At 42.2% G+C, this 25,378-nt stretch overlaps 1 protein-coding gene across 7 annotated transcripts in view; it reads right to left on the reverse strand.

Annotated features, from left to right (window-relative positions):
* Nucleotides 1–25,378, reverse strand: part of sash1 (SAM and SH3 domain containing 1) — a 254,021-nt gene that overhangs the window by 126,474 nt on the left and 102,169 nt on the right. For all 7 annotated transcript variants that reach the window (XM_018094286.2, XM_018094288.2, XM_018094285.2 and 4 more), the window contains one exon: nt 13,348–13,460. In XM_018094286.2, the coding sequence (XP_017949775.1) occupies nt 13,348–13,460 (113 nt within the window). The remainder of the gene's footprint in view (nt 1–13,347; nt 13,461–25,378) is intronic.

Consider the following 25,378-nt stretch of genomic DNA (forward strand, 5'->3'; position numbering starts at 1 on the left):
TTCTGCTAAAATATGGACCAATGTCTTCTAATTTGTGGTCTGTTGTTTTCTAATAACCTGCTGCTGCTGCTGCTGCTGCTGCTGCCGCTGCTGCCACAGTATCGTCTAATTTCTTCTAATTATGGCCTATACTGGCTACTTGCAATGTTGCTACTTTGGCAAAATATCATCTACTATGGGGCTGGAAATGGCTCCTAATTATATTGTGGCTACTTCTGCTAAAATATGGACCAATGTCTTCTAATTTGTGGTCTGTTGTTTTCTAATAACCTGCTGCTGCCGCTGCTGCCACAGTATCGTCTAATTTCTTCTAATTATGGCCTATACTGGCTACTTGCAATGTTGCTTTGCCTGCAAGTATCATCTACTATGGGGCTGGAAATGGCTCCTAATTATACCGTTGCTACTTCTGCTAAAATATCGACCAATGTCTTCTAATTTGTGGTCTGTTGTTTTCTAATCAGCTGCTGGCGATAATTGCCAAACTTGTGCTGAGGTAAACATCGTTGGTCTGTAGGCACAAGAATTTTCCGTGCTGCAATTTGCGCCGTCTGATCCCAAAAGCCTGTGCTGAGGTAAAACAGTGATGGTATGTAGGCACAAGGTTTGAACCAAGATCAGCTGCTGGCGATAATTGCCATTTGATTTCTAAACTTGTGCTGAGGTAAACATCGTTGGTCTGTAGGCACAAGAATTTTCCGTGCTGCAATTTGCGCCGTCTGATCCCAAAAGCCTGTGCTGAGGTAAAACAGTGATGGTATGTAGGCACAAGGTTTGAACCAAGATCAGCTGCTGGCGATAATTGCCATTTGATTTCTAAACTTGTGCTGAGGTAAACATCGTTGGTCTGTAGGCACAAGAATTTTCCGTGCTGCAATTTGCGCCGTCTGATCCCAAAAACCTGTGCTGAGGTAAAACAGTGATGGTATGTAGGCACAAGGTTTGAACCAAGATCAGCTGCTGGCGATAATTGCCATTTGATTTCTTAAACTTGTGCTGAGGTAAACATCGTTGGTCTGTAGGCACAAGAATTTTCCGTGCTGCAATTTGCGCCGTCTGATCCCAAAAGCCTGTGCTGAGGTAAAACAGTGATGGTATGTAGGCACAAGGTTTGAACCAGGATCAGCTGCTGGCGATAATTGCCATTTGCCATAATGTACTTGTATTGAAGGCTTGCATTTCATTATAATTAATTGAATTATTTAATGGAGGTGCAAGCCAAAAAAGCATAATGGTTCTGAGGCTCATTCAATACAATAGCAGAATAGTCAAATTTGTCACTTAAGTGTCAAACTAGAGGCCTGTGCGTAAAAATTCACACGTGCACGTCAAAATATAACCTTGCGCGACCAAATGTACATTTTCGCGACCAAATATACGCTTGCGCGACCAAATGTACAATTTCGCGACCAAATATACGCTTACGCGACCAAATGTACACCTACACGACTAAAAATACGCTTGCGCGAACAAATGTACGTTTCGCGACGAAATATTCGTGCGCGCGACCAAAAGTACACCTACACGACTAAATATACGCTTGCGCGAACAAATGTACGTTTCGCGACGAAATATTCGTGCGCGCGACAAGCCCGGAGCGCGATGAATTCGTTGCTCGCACGCTAATTTGCGCGCATGCGCGTTACGCGGCGCGTATGCGCGTTACGTGGCGCGCGCGTCAATAGGGTGTGTCCCTAGTATAAATACCTGGTGCCCTGCCCTGTGACCAGTAGGACTGGAAAACTTTGCAAGGCGTGGACATGGCTGGACCTGGGAACATGACTGAGGCGCAGCTGCGGTACTTTATATCCTTCCTGCACCGGGAGGGATATGACAATATCCCAGCAGGGACTCCCGGTATCCAATCCCTCCGCAGGGGGATTATTAGGAGACTGCGGCGGCGCCTCAGGAGGGATCACCAGGTCAATCTGAGTGTCCGCGTCTTGCAGCGTTTGTGGAGTGACGTCACACAGAGCTTGTGGAAGAGCTGAGGGGAGAAGTGGAAGGTAGATTTTCTTAAAAATTAATATAAAGATTTTTCTTCTAAATTACCACTCACTTGTTTCCTATTTAATTTGCTATTTTTGAGCAAAAATGTGTTTGTGAAAATACTTTAACATTAGGATTGGAACAATAGCCATAATTGCAGATTATTTAAATAGAGATTATCTCTTAATGGTGTTTCCCATCCCATAACTGCCATACTTATAGAGGCCCTGCCCCATACCTGCCATGCTTATAGATACCCTGCCCCATACCTGCCATGCTTATAGATACCCTGCCCCATACCTTCTGTAAGGTTTGGACCCACACATACACAGAGGCTTTTGCTATAGGCTTTATTTTACAAACTGTTAGGCTGCCAGCTCTGCTCACATGGCTATGACACCATAATGGGTCACATGACTGTCATCCCATAGTGACTATGATACTATCTGGTTTGCTGGAAAGGGCGCCCTCTAATGTCAGCAGTGTTGCATAGCACTAAACATTAACAAAACATAACAAACATCTTATAACAGGGTTGCTGTTGAACACTACACCTGCCATGCTTATAGATGTCCTGCCCCATACCTGCCATGCTTATAGATGCCCTGCCCCATACCTGCCATGCTTATAGATGTCCTGCCCCATACCTGCCATGCTTTTGTTCAATTAAAATATTCTTAGTTTTCAATCTTCCAACATTTGAATTTTATTTCATTTAACTACTGATCAGATGATACTTGAAGTTGTGTAACATTACATAGTATTTTAGTAGATTCATTACATTTACACAAAAATATACAGTATATTCATGTTAATGTTATTATTAGCTGTGGCTGTGTTTGTAAGCTAGTAGTAACATATAAAATATAGATTGTACTTTTAGGTACTTTTTTAGTGCAGTAGTAGATACCATTAACTGTCAACCAGAAGTAATGTAAAAAAATCACAGACATGTTTTTAAGAAACTGGCAAAACGGGAGCCTTTTTTCACTTGGGAGAAAACACTTGTAGCATAGCGGATAGGAGGTTCTCTAACAATGTAGGGCATGTGTGTAGCAGGCAGTATACTCAGCCAAACTGCATGGGAATTGGTCTTCCCATTGACTGTAATGCAATTCAGTGAATTTTGCAACCTGTTTGGGAATTTTGCCACAAAGCAAAACATGGCAGATTAACTTAAAGGGTGGTTCACATTTAAGTTAATTATTAGCATGTAGTAGAATGGCCAATTATAAGCATAGTAACATAGTAAGATAGGTTGAAAAAAGACATACGTCCATCACGTTCAACCTTAATACCTATATATAGCCTGCCTAACTGGTTAATTAAGAGTAAGGCAAAAAACCCCATCTGAAGCCTCTCTAATTTGCCGCAGAGGGGAAACAATTCCTTCCTGACTCCAAGATGGCCATCGGACCAGTCCCTGGATCAACTTGTACTGAGAGCTATCTCCCATAACCCTGTATTCCCTCACTTGTACTGAGAGCTATCTCCCCTACCCCTGTATTCCCTCACTTGTACTGAGAGCTATCTCCCATACCCCTGTATTCCCTCACTTGTACTAAGAGCTATCTCCCATAACCCTGTATTCCCTCACTTGTACTGAGAGCTATATCCCCTACCCCTGTATTCCCTCACTTGTACTGAGAGCTATCCCCCCTACCCCTGTATTCCCTCACTTGTACTGAAAGCTATCCCCCCTACCCCTGTATTCCCTCACTTGTACTGAGAGCTATCTCCCATACCCCTGTAGTGATACTAAGCAACTTTACAATTGGTCTTCATTATTTATTTGTTCACAGTTTTTGAATTGTTTGCCATCTTCTTTTAACTCTTTGCAGTTTTCAAAAAGGGGTCACTGACCATGGCAGCCAAAATCCCCAGCATTCCAACTCTATGTTAGCAAGCCCATGGTTGCTAAGGTAATTTGGAAACTAGCAACCAGATAACAGGAACCGCATGCGTTAATTTGCACATAGAAATAATACTAACACATGATTCACACTTAGACGCGCTAAATATCGCATTAGGCTATGCGAAAATGAACCCCTACTTGGGGCAGGCGGTAATTATAGAAAAGTGCAGTAAATGAGCTTTTGGCAACACAATATGGACTTTGCAGTGGGATTTATTCAAGTCTGTGTTGGCCCTAGAGTGATGCAGCCGCCAGTTTGCAGGGAAATGGGCATTTTCAGAACAGTAGTTTTCCGAAAGTAATGCCGTGTTTGGCTAATATGGCGTGCGTTTTTTTGCACACGGCGACTATTTGTGCGCGATGCGTTAATGTGATCCGTCCAATATAGCATGAAAATAGTCTTCACGACTTAAATAACACACACAGCATCTGGATAAAATTTTTAACGCATGCTAGAAATAGCGCTCGTTTCAACGCACTTAAGTGAATCGGCCCTCATAAATAAAAAAAATGAAGACCAATTGCAAATTGTCTCAGAATATCTCTCTCTACATCAGCTCGGGGGCAACATGCTGCTCACCAACCCCTTGGATGTTGTTCTCAGTGAAAAAGGTGCAACCCACAAACAAAACCACCTGTAGAATTTGTGCGCTCGTCGCGCCGCGAAATTTTCGTCACGCGCTTACAGTTATTTTCGCGCGACGGAAAATTCCGGCGCGCAACGAAAACGGTGGCACCAAATTTATTTCGCCGAGCACACAGAAATTACGCCGCGCGACGAAAAATTGCGCCGCGCAACGAAAACGGTGGCGCCAAATTTATTATGCCGCACGAAAAATTACGCCGCGCGACAGATTAGTTTTGCGAATTTTTCGCCGTTTTGCGAATTTTTTCGCCGTTTCGCGAATAATTCGGCGAAGCTAAACGGGACAAATTCGCTCATCACTAACCCTCTGTCCTTTGTGTGCAAATTAGGCCACCCACAACCAGACCCTCCAGTGCCTGTTATTTTTGTTGATCCTCTTCTCCACTTACAGAGCTAGTTTACTGTTTTTCTTTGAAATAAATATTTAAAAACATATACCCCACTGATGCCTCAATTAATGTAATTTTATTGGTATTTATTTTGATTATTGAAACTTAGCAGTAGCGGCTGCATTTCCCACCCTACGTTTATACTCGAGTCAATGCGTTTTTCCAGTTTTCTAAGGTAAAATTAGGTACCTCGGCTTATATTCGGATCGGCTAATACTAGAGTATATACGGTAAGTATGTTTGTGTGTTGTTTTGATGCTAACCTGGGGGAGCTGGAGGGAATGCAGAAACCAGAGGAGCATCTTCTTCTTCAGTTCTGGTAAGTGGGTGGCGCTAGGGGGAGTTAGAAGACCAGGAAGGAACTGACAGGTACTTAGTATCCGTTTCCATCGTGCAGATGGAGACACTCTATCTGCAAAGCACTTATACTATATGTGTTCGCAGGTAAAGTGTTAATCAGTTACAAAAGCTCTACTGTATTACCAGGGGCAATTCTCGGCCTTCTGCTGCCCTAAGGTGGCTTTCACAATGCTGCACCCCTGTACTTACCTTTCCAGGCTCTCAAAGTTACTAGGAGAGGCTTTTTGCCACCACTGGCAACTTGCGGGGCCCATTTCACAAGCAGTGTGCTTTGTATGCACTTGGTAAATTAGCAGCCAAGAAAACTCATATGAACAATTTTCTTTTTTTTTGATCCCCATGCCACATCATCCTACCTAGCTTGAGAAAAGGCCAGATGTAGGCCTGAAACGTCGCTATATCCAAAAGCCATATGTAGGGACCCATAGGGTTAAGCTCCCTATGGTGTTATCCCTTACCTTTATCTAATCTGTGCTGTTATAGGGCAGAGCCCTCTGTACTTCTATTCCAGTTATTAGGCTACCCCCTATAGGTTTAGCCCAGGTTGACCACTCCCCTTGGCAGACTATATAGTGTCTTGCACAAGGAAGTGGCTTCCTCTTTTGGCTGCATGCTGTGTTCTGGACAGATCCCAACTGAGCCTGGACCAGAACATAGGCCCAGAAGCCAATTGTACCCTAGGGGACCTCATACCCTAGTGCTAAGTCGGGGACAGGGCCCCGTGAACGAGGTAAAGCCAGCACAGTCAGATTCATTAATAGCACCCTCTAGGAGTGGTGATTGTAGTCAGCCTATTTAGCAAGGGCAGTTAATAGCCCCAACCAGGAGTTGTAAAAGGGTTTAGTCCACCCCGGCTCTGTAGTCGTTCTTTAGGGACCGGTTTTATTAGACGCCAGGTACCAGTGTTAGGAGCTCTCCCCTGGACCACAGTCGGCCGGAACACTCCCTTCTGAAAGGTCTATATCTCAGGTGTCAACTAATCCTCTGTGCATCCTCCAAGTGGGTTATTCTGTGCCCAAGTGTCACCTTTGTATCTTCCACGGTGATCACATGTTCTATACTGCTGTGTCTGTGAGTATAACCCCGCTGCACTATTAAGCTGTGCCTTTGTCCAATAAATTGTACTATAGTTCATGAGCAAGAACCTTTCTGGCGTCCATTATTCCATCTGCACCACACAAGCTCTTATCTAGTTGTAGTTCAACTACACCCTCAGCTCCAATAATACCTCCCATATAGCGGAGGCCCACTCCTGTGCATTAAGGTCGCATGTAACACATGCTCTATACCTATCACTAGCCTGGGTTTTGCCATATCCTAGCCAAACAAGTGTTACATTTGGCGCCCAACGTGCTTTTTGGGTTATTATATTCAAATTGCTTAACCCGGAGCCATAGCCTTGAGGGACTGAGCTGCTGTGTGTGTGTCTTTAAATTTTCCTGACAGGCACTGCCGGACGCGATAGGCAAAGGCGCCTGCAGTTCTGATCGTAATTTCTAATCTGTAATTGGCCATGGGTTCAGGCTTGAAAGGTTCCCCCCGAGTATTCCCATTGGTCGGCGCCACTGTCAATCATTCTATTTCAGTTTGGCGCCTTTTTGCTCTGAAATCCCGCGTGAAGTATCTTGTTTGCGAGATTTCACGGGGGGGGGGGGCCGAGACATATGTCAGAGCGGCCATTTTGTGTGCCTATGTGAGTGAACAGAGATGGACGTCTGCTGCACAGCTCCTGCACGAATAAGCATTTAGTGGATACGCGGCTGCTACCACTATAAGCTTCATATATCCCTTCATATATACCACCGCCTCTACTTGCGGCTGCAAAAGAGGGACTGACGGTGAAACGAAGGAAGTTCCCCGGGTGCGCACCAGGAACCGCGGCTGCGGATTGGGCCCACCTACCGGAAAGGAACATACTGAATTGTGAGTACCCCACGGCTGTGGGATCACTAGTATTATTCAGCCGGCTGACCCGTCCAACAACCGGACAAAAAGGCAACTGCTTACTTACCGAGCATAACCCAGTACACGCGGCTGCGGTCTGGGCCTGATAAAAACCGCCGGTACAGAAATATTGATCCCAGGGAGCGACTTAGAGCCGCAATATCGTTTTGGGCTCACCTCCAACGGGAGTCAATGTATTATTGTTTTTGCTGCAACACACAGTACACTGTGGACTGCAAACCCCTGCCCTTTAAAATGGCCGACCAGACGAGCCTAAGATCACTGACCCCGGAAGCCACAGACAGTGGCGTATTAACAGCCCCAGCTTTTCAGCATTTCGTGTGGTTGGGTACTTTCAGTGAACAAATGCAAGGGGATGGCACCACCAAAGTGATGCCGTTTTGCGTATGCTGCAAGCATGAGATAGATCAAGCATGGAGGGAGTTGCAAGAGAGGTGTCCCTATTGTGAGACCCAATGCTGGGCCAAGCCAATTGAGAGGGCACCAGAACCCACATCTCCCAAGGATAGCCGTCCATCTTCGGTCTTTCCCAGGCCAGCTACCCCTGCTCCTACTATCACCCCACTAGTGGCTGATGTGGACCAAGCGTCACAAGGGAGCAGCATAGAGGATGATATCCCAGACTCAGCCTCAGTGGGTGCATCTGATACAGGGAAGCAGGCCCATATAAAAAAAGAAGACCATACAGCTTCCACTGAAGCACTGTACCTTGAGGAACATTTGCAAAAATTGAGCATTGGCAGAGGGAGGGCTAGGTCCGTCACCCAAGAGGGTGCTAGTGCCATATCTTCTCCATCCTCAGGGAGTGGTGCATTCCTCAGTTCTTCATTCCCTGGAAAGGGATTCAAACCAGATTGGGCTCATATGGACTTTGGCCCCATTCCCAAGAGCTCGCTACCAGACGGGCACTGTTTCTTTGATGAGCCACCGGAACAAAAACTACCATCCAATAATCCACCAGGATGGCAAACAATACCTCCACCCTCTTACGCAGTCAGTAAGGATACATCTTGCTGGGTTGCCCAAGGGAGGGCTGACTCTGAGAAATTCCGTGCTGTTTCCCGGGTGCAGAGGTTGATCAATGAAAAAGTTTTCCAGCAGTGGGGCTTCTATATGCCCTATGCCCCGGAGTGGGTTTTTGATGTGGTGGAGTCACACGTGGACGAGTGGCTCTACGGAGAATTAATCCGCAGGGAAGGCCTGATACCAGGAGGCCTCCTTCACCAGAATGCCGCAAGACGCCACCAGGATGTGGAGTATCTTGCCAACATAGCCCGTGAGTGGTGGTTCGGCCGAACCATCTTAAAACATGGAGTCAAGTCCTGCGGGAAGTTTCAGGAGGATCGGAACTTCGCGCTCCTATCAAATCTGCCGTCAGGAGGCAAGACGGATAAGCCTCATCCGGCTTACTATGTAACATACCAAGTCACCAAGGCGAAGTATGAGAGAAACATCCACCAGGAAGGTGTGTAAAACCCCATGCCAGATCAGTTGTCCCTTATCCAGATGGGATTTTCCCCCGGGTGGGAGGTGGCTTATTATTCCCCTAAAAGTTAAGGGCAAAATACCCACCGTTATTGGGCACACTCCTAAGGACTGCCGGTACTGCTGCATCTAGGGTGTGACCCCATCTTCAGTTTTATCCACAGTGGTGGATTTGTGTTCTTCTAAGTTGGAGCTCTCCAAATTTCCTCAGGAGAGACTGTAAAGTTTGTTTAAGTTGGGTGAACAATAAAAGACTGCTGCGCCCCATCCCACTACAACTTCTACTTCAATCTACCTCATCTAAGAGTAGAACCCATTGCCTAATCCACACCTACGGAGTGCATGTCGGGAGATTCATGAACACTGGGTTAGGGTGGAAGGCCTGGACTTAATAAAGTTGGTGGGTGGGGATGTATTACAGTTTAAATTGTGCCCAATAACAATTTCTTTACAGCCAAGCATGTGCCTGGGGACACCTGAGTGAAGGCAGGATTGTTCCCATGTGTAAGTGTACCTGTTATATCCCTGTTGCAGGTTACAGGAGGTATATCCAGGATACCTAAGTGTGTGCCTGAGCACCCCTGTTTAGTGGTCAGGAAGGTGACTCAAGATTGCTATAAGTATTGTGCCTGTTATACCTCTGTTGCAGAGCCAGAAGGTATCTCAAGGATATTTATAAGTAAGTGCCTGAGTGATCCATAGTGACACTCATGATTGTATATGGTTTACAGAAACGTAACTAGTAACGAAACAGTTAAAAATTTCTGTGCCTTAAATTTTTCATTTTACAGATATCCAATGTACCGGATACTCCTCAGGAGAGGGTATCAGAAACGGATGCAAGGGTACTGTATTTTTGCGCTAAATCAATGCACTAATGTTATTGCTTGAAAGGTGTACTTATTGTTATTTACCATTGCCGGGTCGGAATGGATTCTTCCCCCGGGTGAATGTAGGGACCCATAGGGTTAAGCTCCCTATGGTGTTATCCCTTACCTTTATCTAATCTGTGCTGTTATAGGGCAGAGCCCTCTGTACTTCTATTCCAGTTATTAGGCTACCCCCTATAGGTTTAGCCCAGGTTGACCACTCCCCTTGGCAGACTATATAGTGTCTTGCACAAGGAAGTGGCTTCCTCTTTTGGCTGCATGCTGTGTTCTGGACAGATCCCAACTGAGCCTGGACCAGAACATAGGCCCAGAAGCCAATTGTACCCTAGGGGACCTCATACCCTAGTGCTAAGTCGGGGACAGGGCCCCGTGAACGAGGTAAAGCCAGCACAGTCAGATTCATTAATAGCACCCTCTAGGAGTGGTGATTGTAGTCAGCCTATTTAGCAAGGGCAGTTAATAGCCCCAACCAGGAGTTGTAAAAGGGTTTAGTCCACCCCGGCTCTGTAGTCGTTCTTTAGGGACCGGTTTTATTAGACGCCAGGTACCAGTGTTAGGAGCTCTCCCCTGGACCACAGTCGGCCGGAACACTCCCTTCTGAAAGGTCTATATCTCAGGTGTCAACTAATCCTCTGTGCATCCTCCAAGTGGGTTATTCTGTGCCCAAGTGTCACCTTTGTATCTTCCACGGTGATCACATGTTCTATACTGCTGTGTCTGTGAGTATAACCCTGCTGCACTATTAAGCTGTGCCTTTGTCCAATAAATTGTACTATAGTTCATGAGCAAGAACCTTTCTGGCGTCCATTATTCCATCTGCACCACACAAGCTCTTATCTAGTTGTAGTTCAACTACACCCTCAGCTCCAATAATACCTCCCATATAGCGGAGGCCCACTCCTGTGCATTAAGGTCGCATGTAACACATGCTCTATACCTATCACTAGCCTGGGTTTTGCCATATCCTAGCCAAACAAGTGTTACACATATATATCAAATAAACGCTTTTTTAATGGAGACAAGAAGGTGCTTTTTGCTATTTTCTATACAACATCATCCTACCTGGCTACAGGCAGTGAAGCAATTTAACTTGCAGACAGTTGAGAGATGTGCCTAAAGTTTGCTGGAGGCCCTAGGGAAGAAGGTAGACCAAGGCAATCAACCTGCAGGGTCAGACACCTGAGGATTTAAATTATCCCCTGGTGCAACTCTAGCCAGAGAGAGTAAGACTGTCCAAGAAAGCAGAGAAATATCTGCTGAGCGTGGCCAAAAGGTGAGCCTGGAGCTGCAACTGTACAGTAAAAGCCCATCCTTTTCCCTGCCAAGTTGCTAAATGTCCAGGAGGTTATAAGTCTCGCTATGGAGAGGGCCAGTGCTGCATAACTGCCTATGAACTCCTGTGGGCAAGTCTATGTGAACACTCTAGAGAGTGAGCCACCAAAAGGAGGTTAATGGAAAAGATACAGGTGTGAAAATACTTTTTCCAAGGACAGGTATTTGGGGAATGTAGGTATCATATTACCTTAGGTAATTAAAGCCCTTGGGAAGGGACATAGTGCAAGGAACTCAACTTTACAGTTATTAATCCTATATGGAGTAAAATTTTGCTATAATCAAAGGGCTGTCAGAGTATTTCTGCTAGCAAAGCTTTGCAGTTTACTTGAAAGACATCTTCAGATGTCCATTTTAATCAAATAATTCAGAATTTCAAAACTGTTTTTCTTTGTAGTAATAAAACAGTCCCTTGTATTTGATTCCAACTAAGATAAAAATAATCCTTATTGGGGACAGAACACTCCAATTTGGTTTGAATAATGTTTTATTGATTTTTTAGTAGACTTAAGGTATTGAGATCCAAATTATGGAAAGACCCCTTATACGGAATACCCTTGGTCCCGAGCATTCTGGATAACGGGTCCTATGCCTGTACTTTCCAAAAAGATATGGTTGTCATGGGTCATCCTACTGTTAGGGGGTCTTACAAAACATCATACACAGTGTGCTTTGTTTGCAAAAGGTAAAGGCAACCAAGAAAATTTACATGCCCAATTATCATTTTTGGGTCCCAATATATGCGTGAAATTTCAATATTTATAGATATAAGGATTTGGTATGATGCAGAAGACAAATATATAATTATCAGAAGCGTTTCTTGCCCCTGAGCCGCCTGGCCTGATGCTGGCCCCCCCAGTTATCTTTAAAGTGCCAGAGGGGGTCGAGCGGGTGCCGCATCACTAGTGTAGAGCGCCTCATGGTAGCAGTGCCCATGGCATTTATATTAAGGAAAATTTTATTTTATTTTTTTAGACACTTAAAAACTTATATTCCTTCTCTAACAAGAAATAACAAAAAAATCTAGCATATTCTTAAAGCTTAGGTTGTCCTGAAAAATCGATACATCATTTTCCTAGATAAACAAATATTTCCCCCCAGGAAATGCCCCTAAAGTGTAACAGCATTAAAATGTTTAAAAACCATATGACAACATAAGTACCAGAAGAACAATCCAGTGGCAGTAAAAGAGTTAAATGAATTCAATAAATCATTTTCTAGGATTGCTGATTATAGAAGCAAATTACTAAAACTTTATGTATGTGTACTTGATGGCTTACAACCAAAAATAGAATAACGCATTAGTAGTTTTCATTTGGTAAAGAAAATAAGTCAACTATTATTAAATTAATTACACAAATCCCATTCAGTTTTTCTCAGAACCAGCTATACTCTGCTACGCTAACATTAAAGAAGGAGTCTGCTGGGAAACATTTTATTTTTTCTAAAAAAAAAAAAAAAATGATGCTTAGATATGTCCCGATAAATTATTATGATAGGACACATTTTTTTCTCTTTAAAAAGACAAATACACCCAGGATAGTTCAGCCTCACCTGGCAGGTGTTAGAGCCATATAGCTTGGCACATATTTGACATGATTGATACTAATATATATTAGTAATTTATATATATATATATATATATATTGACATGATTAATACAAATATATATTTGATTAGCAACACAAGTCGTTTTTATTATTATCATACCAACTAGTCCTATAGCTTAAAGGACATGTAACCCCCTTCCCCACACACAGAAAAACTGAATCGGGGAACAGACTCTTTGAAAACTTTTAATACCTGCCACTCTGGTTGTTCAAAGGTTAATAGTAAGGCTGCAGCACCCCCTTAATCACTTAGGATTTCTTCTCCTCCTCTAACCCACTCGGCCCCCTCCCTCAAGAACTGACTTTGGATGTTGGCTAATGAGCATGCTCAGTTCTTCTCAGCTCAGGCTACTATACAAGCCCTCAAGTCTAGCAGCCAATGAAGAGATTGCACTGATGGTTTCCATAGAAACTCAGCTCTAGCTCTCTGCTCCTATTTTTTTCTCCTAACCTCCTCTCCTGAGCTTAGCTTAACCATTACAGTGCTCAATCCAAGCAGAACCTTCTATCAAATTTCTGCCTGTGTGAGGCTGCATTCTTGACTGCATGAACAGCGCACCTGTGCTGTTTGCAGATGTAAATGTCACCGATGATGTCAGAGGCCAAAATGGCCACTGGGTGAAAGCTTGTATCTGTTTTACAAAAATGTGATGGTGCTGGCAAAGAAGTTGTACATGCAGTACAAATTATGACATTTGGGTGGGAAAGATGTGCCCAACTTATATACATTGCAGGAAAATGTAGACTTTACATATGCATTACTTACCCTGGCTAGGGCCTCCTCAATAGTGATCATTTTTTCTTTCACCATCAACATCAGTTGGATTCTCTCTTCATCACTCATTGTTATTTGGCTGGCGATGTAGTCAACACATTCACCTTAAGAAGTAAAATAAAATCAACATAATTAATGTCTGACAGATCAGACATGAATTGCGTATTAAAGCATGAATCCTGATGGATTTATATGTGCACTGGGAACACTCTTTAGTAAATGTGATTCAATCACATAACTGTGTGTTGTATTTGAGGCAAATGGGTAAGTTCATTCTAATCTCTGCTATCAGAACAAGATTTCTAATGTCACAAAGGCCATGGCCTAAGGCAGGGAATATTTAGGGGTTGGCTACTGCACAAAAAAGAAGGCAGCAACACTGAAACAGGTGCCATCACCTACCTCAGGCTGCAACGCGGCCTCCTTCTTTCCTACTGATAGAATGAATGGGTTGTCAACTAAGCTGACCATCTGTCTCCATCCCACAGGGACTGACTCCATTTCAGGAGTTCATGGAGAAAAGACCCGGGGAACCATCCCCACCTGCCATACTCATTGCTAAAAGTCTATGTGCAAGAATTTGATCAGGTAGGGCCACACTAAACTTTTCTACAGCTAAGGGGCTCAGAAGAGCAGACAGTCAAAGTCAGTATAAAACCTGGAAGGAAGCTGAAGAGCTGGTGCTGCAAGGGAAAGAGATCAGAAAACTGGCAGTGCATTGAATTTCCCACCCCGTTGGGTCCTGCTGGTGAGGGGGCAGAGAAAGAATTTTTTTCCTTACTGATTTGGATTTAATTTGGCTATTGAATAGAATTAATCCATGCTCTACTACTCTAACACACTATTAAGTCTTTCCTTGCCTTAATGCGCCGCAATTTTTCCCCCATGCCCATATTTCATAAAAAAAATCCAGTCCCCTTATTGTAAAACCAAATTATTTTTTTTAATTAAAACATCTATACATGTTATAAAGGCTTTTAAAAATCTCAGCTGTCAATCATATATTACCTGCCCTACCTCTATGCCTCAGGCATAGAGGCAGGACAGGCAGGTACTTTCACTTTCCATTCAGTACTGCACTCCTCACAGTCCATAATTATTTAGCCTCTGCATGGGCATGTGAATCAGGTACACCGTTTTGATGCATAAATAAGATTTTCTGATGATGCAAAGCTTTCCTTAATAACATATCTGTAATAATAAGTCAAATTAAATGGACTCGCTGTTTTTTTCTTGAAGATGTTTTGCTAGTCATCAGACTGGCTTTCTTAATTCAGCATGTCCAGAACAGGGAGGAGGACTGGTTCAAAAGAGGTCATATATGTGAAAATGGAAAAACAAAGTTGAATAGAGGCAGGGAGTACAAGGTAAACATTTATTGTCTGCCACACACAATACTGTTTTGGCACCTCTCTCTGGACAGTTTATTAACACCTCATAGCTCCAATAACGCAGATACAATCAATATCTTACTTTCATGAGATCTCAGACCACATGCTGGTTATAATAAACAGATTATTCTGATTGGAGCAACATTGAATTGAGAAACCATTTGGATGACTAGCGAAATGCCTTCAAGAAAAACACAGCAAGTCCAGTTGATGTGACTTATTACTACAGATATACCATGACCTTGGATGAATGAGAACCTTCACAGACATATTGCCATAAAGGGCAAGTCAACCCAATATATATTCGCCCAATAAAGGAAAACATAATTCTAAGCAACTTTGTTTTTCTATTACAGCCAGTTCAACTGCAGCTCTTTTACCAACTTCTATGTCTAGCGTGAAGCTAGAGGGGTGGAGCTTCACAATAGACAAGGAAGTCATTAAAAGTGCAGCAGTTGAACTGGCTGTGATAGAGAAACTAAATTAAGATGGATGCAGGGAAAAAGGTATTGTTATTAGAGACTTATTCTATGAATTTATTTTGTCTGAGCACAATAGAAAAAGATGTAGAATTATTTCTTAGGGTAACAAGTCCACTTTTGGGGTCAGCAACTGGGCCTATGGGAACACCAAATGGAAATTGATCTATGCCTTTTACAGAACATACTGTACAGAATATTATTAAAGGAATATTGCCATGAGGAAATGTCTTTTTTTTTTTTTTTTCCAAAATGCATCAGTTAATATAGCTTTTCCAGCAGAATCCTGCATTCAAATCTGTATTTTAAAATCACAGATTGTTTTAGATTTTATTTTGAAATTTAGCTAGCCATGTTCTTCATTACCCAGGGTGCCACAGCAATGTGTGCTCACTCTTTACTGCTGCACTGCAAGTTGGAGTGATATCACCTCCTCCCCTTCCACTCCAGCAACCAATCAGTAGAACAATAGGCAGTAAACAACAAATGACACCTCTACTGAAGGATTCAGCTACCTTAACAGATAGGGCCTCCATGTGCTAATGTGGTATTGTCCTAAATTTTAACAAGTGGGTAAACTTTTAAAAAAAATTATATATCATGCTCCACAATAATTTAGGGTGGCTTCAGGCATTTTTTTTTCCAGCCTCAATTAGCTTTTACAGTAATGGATATATATGAACAGCATGCACTTGTGAATAATGGTACATTGACTTATTGACTATGAAAAATAACTGTAAATACAGCCATAAACACTCACAGAAACGCTGCACTGACTTCTCTGTAAAAAAATTAGTTGTGTCTGTTTTCCTCTGCCACAGACACGCAGCTTTCAGCTTCCTGCTCTCTCCTGCTCCCCCCTCCCTCATTAATGCTAAGAGCTCTCTCCCCCCCTCTTAGGAATGTGGATCTGAATGTGGATCAGCAAGAAGCTGACTCATAGGGGCACATTTACTAACCCACGAATCCGAATTGGAAAAATTCCGTTTGGAAAACGAACATTTTGTGACTTTTTCGTATTTTTTACGTTTTTTTTCGGCGCCTTTACGACTTTTCGGAAATTGTCGCGACTTTTTTGTTACCAATACGATTTGTGCCAAAAAACGCGAGTTTTTCATAGCCATTACGATGCGCTCGTATCTTGTCGCGACTTTTTCGTATTGAGCGCTCGTAAGCGGCGGGCGAAACTTTCAGACTTAGCATGATTTTGGAAGCCTCCCATAGGACTCAATGGCACCCTGCAGCTCCAACCTGGCCCAAGAAAAGTCACCATACTGAAGCTTGAATGAATCCGAATCTTTCGTACTCGGCGCGAAGGCTACGAAAAAGTAGCGACTTTTCGCGCAAGTAGTAATGCTACGAAAAAATCGCCATCAGATTTTGCGCAACATTCGGAATGGCAATGAAAAAGTCGCGTCAATTTTCCGAAAAATCGCCAAATACCGATCATTACGAAAAAAACGCAATCGGACGCATTCGGCCCGTTCGTGAGTAAGTAAATGTGCCCCATAGTCTAACTAACTGAGCATGTTCACTTGGTCCCGGTGTCTGTGCAGGAGTGAGGCATCATGGGAACTTTCTCACAGCTCAGCATTTTTTTTCTTCCTGTTTGACTTAAGGACACTATTGAGACAACTGAAGGTATGCCTGCAGCTTGAGATTAACTCTTTTCTAGCATTTCCTTCTCCTTTAAAAACACTGAGATGCAATGATTTCCCCAGATGACACCCCAGAAACCCTTATCCTTCCAAAAAGCTGGTTTTCTGAGATGAAAAAAACAAGAATTGTTTGCAATGCTAAATGTGCTCACATGTCCCACCTGGTCATAGACATGAGAACCTAAGCAGGAGAAACACTGTTTTGCTATTATGCGACTTGGGTCCTATTGAAAGTGTATTGAGGACGAGTAGTGTAGTGTTGTGGCTCCTTCTGAGAGCTCAGACTCAGGCACAATGCACTGAGATGGATGACTACACACCAATATTACAACTAAAAAAAATACATTTGTTTGTTCAAAAGTAAACAGTGTAATTTGGAAATAAAAAGTACACAATAAAAATCATGACAATGTTTTGTTACCTTTTAAATTTGATCTAGTATTATTTTGTATACTGTCCATTAATACTAGGGTTTATTAATGTTTTCCTTGAGAAAATGATGATGATGTATTTTAAGAAAGATACAGCAAAATAGGTGTAACAGAGGGGCATGCATTTAACGAATATGTTGGTAAATACTTCCCTCTGCTGGAGACTTCCCATTGCTGGAGACTTCACTGCACAAGCAGGAAATCGCATAATTTAAAGTGGGGGTGACTGAAAGAGCAATACTCAGGATGCAATACGGGAACAGAAGTGTTACACTATTTTCTCTACAAGACAGGATGCACTAGGGAGAAAAAATAGAATTTCTAACAGTTCTTTCTAGCACAGCTAGGAAGGAAAAAGGAAAGAACTAAGTTTGGACTGTGATGTCAAGAATAAGAATGATCAAATAGTAAAAACAAAACAAAAAAAAAAAAACACTAATTCCCTTCTGTAGCAAAGGAACAGAAGGTAAGATAATAGGAAATAAAAACAAGCAGATAAAGAAACAATGTGTGAGAATAACTGAAAAACTGTAAGAAAAAAACTGTACACTGTCATGGCAATCTGAACAAAATGTAAAAATTATTAAACAAAAAAAAACATGTTTCTTTGATAAATGCTGTAATTTACTTTACATTTAAAATTTTAGTGGTATCTGAGATATTAGCCGTTTTTGACAGTTTTATACTTCAGTACTAAGTAGGCTTCAGCTTTTTTTCTTTAAGGCAAAGGGTATAAACTGTCTCATAAATATATCAGAAACCACTAAAATAGAAAATGAAAATAAATTGCAGAAGTGCTCTGAGAAGCATTGAGAAACTCTAAGTTTTAAATTAATAAATTTTGGGGGTTTAGCCTGCAACCTCCTGTGGTTCTATTTTTCAACCTAACTTACTATTTAACTATGTTACTGCGGATTATTTAGAATTTCTCTGTAACTTGCTGAGGTTTATTTTATACTATAATTTTTTCATTTTTAATGGTCAATTCATGCCAAGGCATGGCTATGGGAACTACCTGTGCACCTGCATATGCTAATTTATTTCTGGGCCTCTGGGAGTTGTATTTGGTCAGGAACTCCTTAAGTACCATAGTAATCTCTTAAAATGCATGAGATATATTGATGATATTTTAATAATCTGGTGGGGTACTAGGGATGGATTTTTTGGAAAAACTCAATACTAACAATTTAAATTTCAAACTGACCTCACATATAGCCGATATAGAAATATCATTTTAGATTTAAGAATAATCAGAAAAGACGATGGTGGGTTGACCACTATGAATTAAAGGGAGGAGATGGCTACCAACTCATTATTGAACATTTCCTCATTATTAAACATTTTCATCCCAGAAGTGTAAAAAAAAAAAAAACGCATTACCAACTGGAGAATTTTTAAGACTAAGAAGGAATTGTTCTTCCTTAGCCATGGTTAAAATGCAGGCGAAGGAATTAAAATCCAGAGACTTAGTGACAGAGGATACTCTAGTAAATTAATAAAAAATGCTTATCAAAGAGCATTACAGACTGAAACAGAGTCATTGTTGGTGAAAAAAGATAAGTCAGGAGACCAAGGTAATGTGATATTTATTAGTACCTTCAGCAATAATAGCAGGGAGATTCAGAATATCTTTACCAAACATTGAAAAGATGAAACCTTAAAGGAGATGGAAATTCAAAATCTATTAAGCACACTATTAAATAGTTCAGGTATGGGATCCGTTATCCAGAAAGCTCCGAATTACGGAAAGCCCGTCTCCCATAGACTCCATTTTAATCAAATGGTTCAGAATTTTAAAACTGATTTGCTTTTTCTCTGTAGTAATAAAACAGTACCTTTTAATTGATCCCAACTAAGATATAATTAATCCTTTTTGGATGAAAAACCATCCTATTGAGTTTAATTAATGTTTTATTGAATTTTTAGTAGACTTAAGGTATGGAGATCCAAATTACGGAAAGACCCCTTATCCAGAATAGCCTTGGTCCCGAGCATTCTGGATAATGGGTCCTATACCTGTACTACTATTGCTGTGTAAAAACACTACATTTCTGGCTTGCCTAGAGAAAGATTTACAGAGATACACATACTAGAACCTACATACTTGTTTCAGTGAATGGCGCCGCCATCTTGTCCAACATGTCTGTATGGGCTGAAAAGCACAAGCCAGCCCCCCTCCGCTCCCCGCTCCTGCCACAAACCCCCCCAAGCTCCCCGCTCCTGCCACAAACTCTCCGCCGCTCGCCGCACCTGCCCCCCCCCGCTCCCCCAACCTGCATGTCACAGAGTTCTCCAACGCTGCGCCGTCATGGCAACCGGATGCTCCTGCTGTGTGCGCATGCGCCGCCTACAGTAACAAGTCGCCAAGTCTGGAAGGAGCGATGCATTATGGGTATCTTCTCTACACTGCTCAGCGTTTTTTTTTCCTGTTTGGCTTCTAATCTTCTGAACAGGTGAAGTATGGGGAGACTTAAGGGCACTATTGAGACAACTGAAGGTATGCCTGCAGCTTGAGATTAAGTCTTTATTAGCCTTTCCTTCTCCTTTAAAACTGATTTTACCAGATCAAGTAGAGGTATGCTACATAAGGAGTCCTAATTTAAAAAACATTTTTGCCACAATCATTTTGGCATTTGGACTAGAAGAGAAAAAAATGAATTGCTCGTATCAATGCGGTGATTGCAACATGTGTAATCAAATGCTTGAAAAAAGAGCAATTTTTGGACAGGTTTGGCAAGAAATTGTATATCAATAGTTACATCAACTGTAGGACCCAGGGGGTCATCTATTGTATAGAATGCCCCTGTCAGAAAAAATATGTAGGAATGACCTCACACATGTGAAATCAGCAGATGCAAAAGCATTAAAGTACTATTAGGAATGCAGAGAGTGACGGTAAAGCAGAAAGAAACTCTTTCAACAGTTGCATCACATCACATTTACTCTGAATCATGTAAAATGAGATTTTGGACGCTGGTAAAAGTGAACCTGGGTATTAGGAGAGGTGATTTAGAACAGGAGTTCCTCAGGAAAGAAATGTTTTGGATATTCCAAATGTTTCCTTTACACAGTTGATGTCCTTTTGTTGATATAAGGAAGTATATTAAATAATAAATGGGTGACTCTTAGCCACTGGATGAAGTATCGCATTGTCATAGTAATACCTGTGTGACTGAAGGTTGCCCTGCCCTGGCGCCTATGGAAATGGACTATCAGGGAGTGGTGCAGAGTGAATGCACCCCCTGGAGGATCGAGCATAGTGATGAAAACACCAGTGACATAGCGTCATGAGGAGAGTGGGGTGTGCCTATACCGGAATCTGAACATAATGATGTAGGCACGAGATATTAGAGGTTATTTATTAAAAAGATTTTATTTTGCATATTTTATAATTCAAACAAATAAACACAAGAACAAGAGAGAAAAGGCAAAAAAAGAGAGGGGTGAGGCTAAGGTAGCAGTTATGGATGTACAGGATTAATAGTTATCCATATTCACAGACTTTACAGGTCCAGCCACGTGCACCATATGGTATTGAATTTCTCCAGGCAAACTCTTGCTAGGTAAGTCAGCTTCTGACTAGAAAGGGAATCATCCACCAATTTTTGACAAAATTGAAGGGGTGGAGGATCTTCCACTGAATTAGAATGGATTTCTTAGCACAGTAAAGCAACTGCAGATAGCACAGTCTAGAGCAGGGATGGGCAAGCTACGGCCCGTGGGCCACGTCCGGGCAGTTTGTCTTTTTAATCACTCGAGACTTGGCGTCAAGACTGCATGTAAGCGCTGGCCCAGCCCGTCAAATTTTAAAAGTCAATGTGGCCCCTGAGCCTAAAAGTTTGCCCACCCCTGGTCTATAGTGAGATTGCAGGTTGCAGGTCAGTCCTAGCAGACAAATTTCTGGAGAGCAAATATTTGGGAAGGCAAGCTTATCAATAGGAAACTGTAACACAGATTCTCTGTATCACCGGGCAGGACCAGAAAACATGAAACAGGGTGCCTACATCGCTTCTGCACTTTGGACATGGTCGGACACATTTCCATAAATTTTGGCCAGGCGATAGAGGGTTAAGTACACTCTATTTAAACATTTTATCGGACTATATCTAATCCTCATGGAAACTGATATTTCTGTAACCAGTTTGAGGGCAACAGACCACATCTCGTCATCAAGCATGAGAATATTACTGTAATTTAATCTTGGTTTTAGGGGTTATTTATGACTGCAAAAACAGTTGAGGTTGCGCTAAATTGCCTGCAGTCATAGTGCAAAAAATCCCATTCATAAAAGCTATTTAATAAAGGTTTCGCTTAGTAAAACTTGATACTGATGCATTCTGTTATAATGGTTTCCTATAGTTGCGCTTGGTGCTGCTGCCTTCTGTTTTGAATTTTGCACATCATTACTAATAGTTATGTGCATGCAGGGGTGATCTGGAGCCGTGTGCCTGTCCAATGCCCCCAAGGAGAGGGTGCATTACTACTGTACAATTGTGCACTCTGCACAAGAATAGCAGAAGTTCCAAATTAAAAATTGCAGTATCTTTGTTTTGGTAATCCTCATTGCTGCCTAAGGCAAGTTTCTTAACTGGTCTCATGGCAACAGTGACCCTGTGTGCATGTGTCAACCCAGGAGAAGAATTTTTTTCTGAATACAAAATTATAGGGGTCAATTATGTAGCCTCTGGGCAGAAGTGCAAAAGCTTTAAGGAGCAAGAGAGTGCACCCCTTAGTGCTATGCAAGTGAATAAATGCTTGCCGAGAATCCACCCCTCCACTGTAAAAATCTTTAAGCTGTGCCTTCCCAGGTGGATGCCTGAAACTGCATAATTAAGCAGTTTCAGGCATAAATACCAAGGCAGATTCAGATTTCTGGGTGCCGAGAATCAGCCATGTAGTGCATAAGTATTACTGCGCAGAGAACTTCTTCCCAGGGTCTTGGTCTCTAATGTGAGATGTAAGATCAGGGACCGCATCGGCTCGTTGATGTGGTCCCTGGACCGTCTTTGCCTATGCCCGTCATTATTTTCTCCCGATATTGCCCACCCGTAGATGGAGGATATCGGGAGAAGATCCGCTACCGGATCTGCCAGTGTATGGGGACCTTTACAGGAAACTTTGTTTGTGACCCAACTTATATTAAAAGAGCAAGGAAAGTCTTCTACTAAAGCCCTTAATATATTGTAGAGCCCCCTTGCCTGTAGCAGATCGCCAAGTTTTTTAAAAAAAATAATCCTCCCTTGTCCCAAAATGTGCCTTCAAACTTTCCTCTCTTTGCACTCTGTGGTGGCCGCCATATTGGAATTTCCCCCGGCTCCCCCAGCATCATCCCAAGCTAAAACTAGCATAATAATGCAAATGTGAGGTAAAAACTTTTTATATATAAGATATAAATTAAACTTTTTTTAATCAGTGTTTTACTTGTTTAGAAAATGTTAATTTTTGCACCTATTGCTCTAGGGTTAGACACAAACTTGTCCCCTAAAAATAGTCTGCTAATCCCCATTAATATGTTAACGATCCCCCAATGGGTCTCCTACCTTAGGTGTGAAAGGGAGACTGGGGGAAACAAAACAAAAGAGTTTAAAATTGGTCTGACAGAGTTACACTGAGCTTAACTCCATTTTGAAAATGTCGGGGAAAATTGTCGGGGAAAATTGTCGGGGAGAAATGTTGGGAAAAAATGTTGTTAAAATGTTGTATAAATGTCGTTTAAATGACAAATTCACAAAAGTGTCTGTAAACTGTCTTTCTTTCACCAAAAACGGAAGTGGCGGTTTCTGTTTGTGAGTCTGGAGAAAGTGTTTTCCACCAGTTTTTCCACCACTTTTACTCCAAAAAAAGGCTACCTCCACTTTTGTGAATTCCCCCCAATGAGTTGGAAGCCTTAGAAGGGCCTACCCAACCAATATCAATATAACCAATATATGTTGGTCAGACAGGTTTACACATTGGCACACCCCACTGAATTTTAATTTGTTTTCCTTTAGCCATAAGGTTAATGGCACACTGGGCTGTTTCTCCACCTGCGTAGAAAGAGGGCCAACTGATGCAAATTATAATGTTAATGAAAAGCTGTTATCCACCTTGTATTGCATAATAACATTTAAGGGGAGGCCCGAGAGACTGCTCAACACACCAACTCCTATAATAGGGGAGTCCACTTTGCAGTGTACTGACATCATTTATATATTATATCTTAAAGGGCGTCACTTCAGAAGCTCATTATGAACATTAGTGTATTGCTGATTATGCACTTAAGTACTGTTTCCCCTACCCTCTCCTAGCTTTAACCTCTGGTGGGGGAAATAATTGTTATGTATTATGTATTATGTTCCTTTTAGCTTGCTATAATTTATCTACAGCTGTAAAGCTAAGATAGAGATAATCACCCCTTCTTGGCTGCAATGATGCTGGAATTATAAAAAAAAAAATTACAACTTATGCTAAGAATTGCATTTTGCACAATGCATTTGCCATTAGGACAATGGCACATGGGATATTTTCAACTATTGCAAACGGGCAGCAAAATGTTTCTCGCTGTAATTTAGGGAAATAAAGAGAATAATTAAGAAGGTGGAAAAATGGGCGTATAAAAAGTATGCAAGGTGAACCATTAAAAAGGGGATATAATAGCGGGGATAATAACACATCAATTAGAAGGGGTGATTAGAAGATAAATGGTGTGGGGAACAGCCTAACAGAAGTGGAATCAAAAGGAAGTGAAAGTAGAAGCAGAATGGTAAGAAGTATAGTACTAGTATGACAAGCATCCCAGGTAGCTGTGGGCCCTAGGCAAATTTTTATTGGTGGGCTCCAACTTTCCCAAGAAATTTGTGATAACCCTCAAGCATATGAAATTAAATATAGCAAAGGCAGAAAGTGAAGAAATGGTTTGTGGTTACTGAAGCAGACATGGACCCCAGGTCCAAGAGATGAGGGGTCTGCCATCTCTTCAGGATGCTTCTGCCAAAAGTTATCCCAATGCATCCTAGGTGTGCTAGTGGGGCCCCTAGCAGCACTCCCCAATTCCAGCACTGGTCTCTACACAACTAGATTTTACCATTGACCTATTTTATTTACATCAGTGAATTTATCTAGCATACATAGTGGAGGGCTGCTAATGAAAGCCAGTTTTGACCACTCCCCCTTTTTAAACTGAACCCACTTCTAACCACACCCACACAAGCTTTTAAGACTATGCCCACTATGGTGGTAGTGCAGCAAAAACCCAAATGCTTGGTGCTCAATGCGGGAATATCAACCATAATTCATATGTGAAAGAATTATATTATGTCATATTAAAACACACCCTTAAATCCATATGCCTCCTCCTCCCCTGTGGATAGAACAGCAACCACCAGAATATCATTACACACCTTAGGGACCATTTAATGGCTGTTTCCAACTGCTAACAAACTCCCAGAACAAACCCCTGCCAGGTTCTCCTCCCACAGGCAGCATAGGGCAGGCAGAGTATGGCGCACACACAGGCAGCATAGGGCAGGCAGAGCGTGGCACACACAGGCAGCATAAGGCAGGCAAAGTATGGCACACACAGGCAGCATAGGGCAGGCAGTACATACAGTGACACAATGCTGGCACTGCTTCTACAGGGTGTGAAGGTCTGAGGTGTTAAGAGGTCAACAATGTGGGTGCTTACAGTCTGAGTCTGAGGTGTGAACACTGTAGGGGGTGAACAATGCAGAGATTAAAAAATGTGAACAATACAGTGGATTACATGTTTAAACAATACAGGGGGATTACAGCCTGAATCTGAGGTGAGAACCATGCAGGGGGCCAGTTAATCTCAGTACTTATACCATTTAAAGCTTACACAAAGGTAAGCCATCAAGGCAGCCAGACAGGTGGGGGGCCACACAGAAGGGGGTCGCGGGTCGCCAGTTGGACAGCACTGATTTACATGGTAAAGAAATGGTTGCAACCTGAAGAATCAATATCAGCTCAAAATGTGGACTAAATGGTACTGGACATCCTGGCTCAGGCATTTAAGGTCCATCATTTAGTTAGACAAGGGGAGGAAAAGTAAAATATCTAAAACA

The sequence above is a fragment of the Xenopus tropicalis genome, chromosome 5 (assembly GCF_000004195.4).
Source record: "Xenopus tropicalis strain Nigerian chromosome 5, UCB_Xtro_10.0, whole genome shotgun sequence".
In the NCBI taxonomy this organism is placed as follows: domain Eukaryota; kingdom Metazoa; phylum Chordata; class Amphibia; order Anura; family Pipidae; genus Xenopus; species Xenopus tropicalis.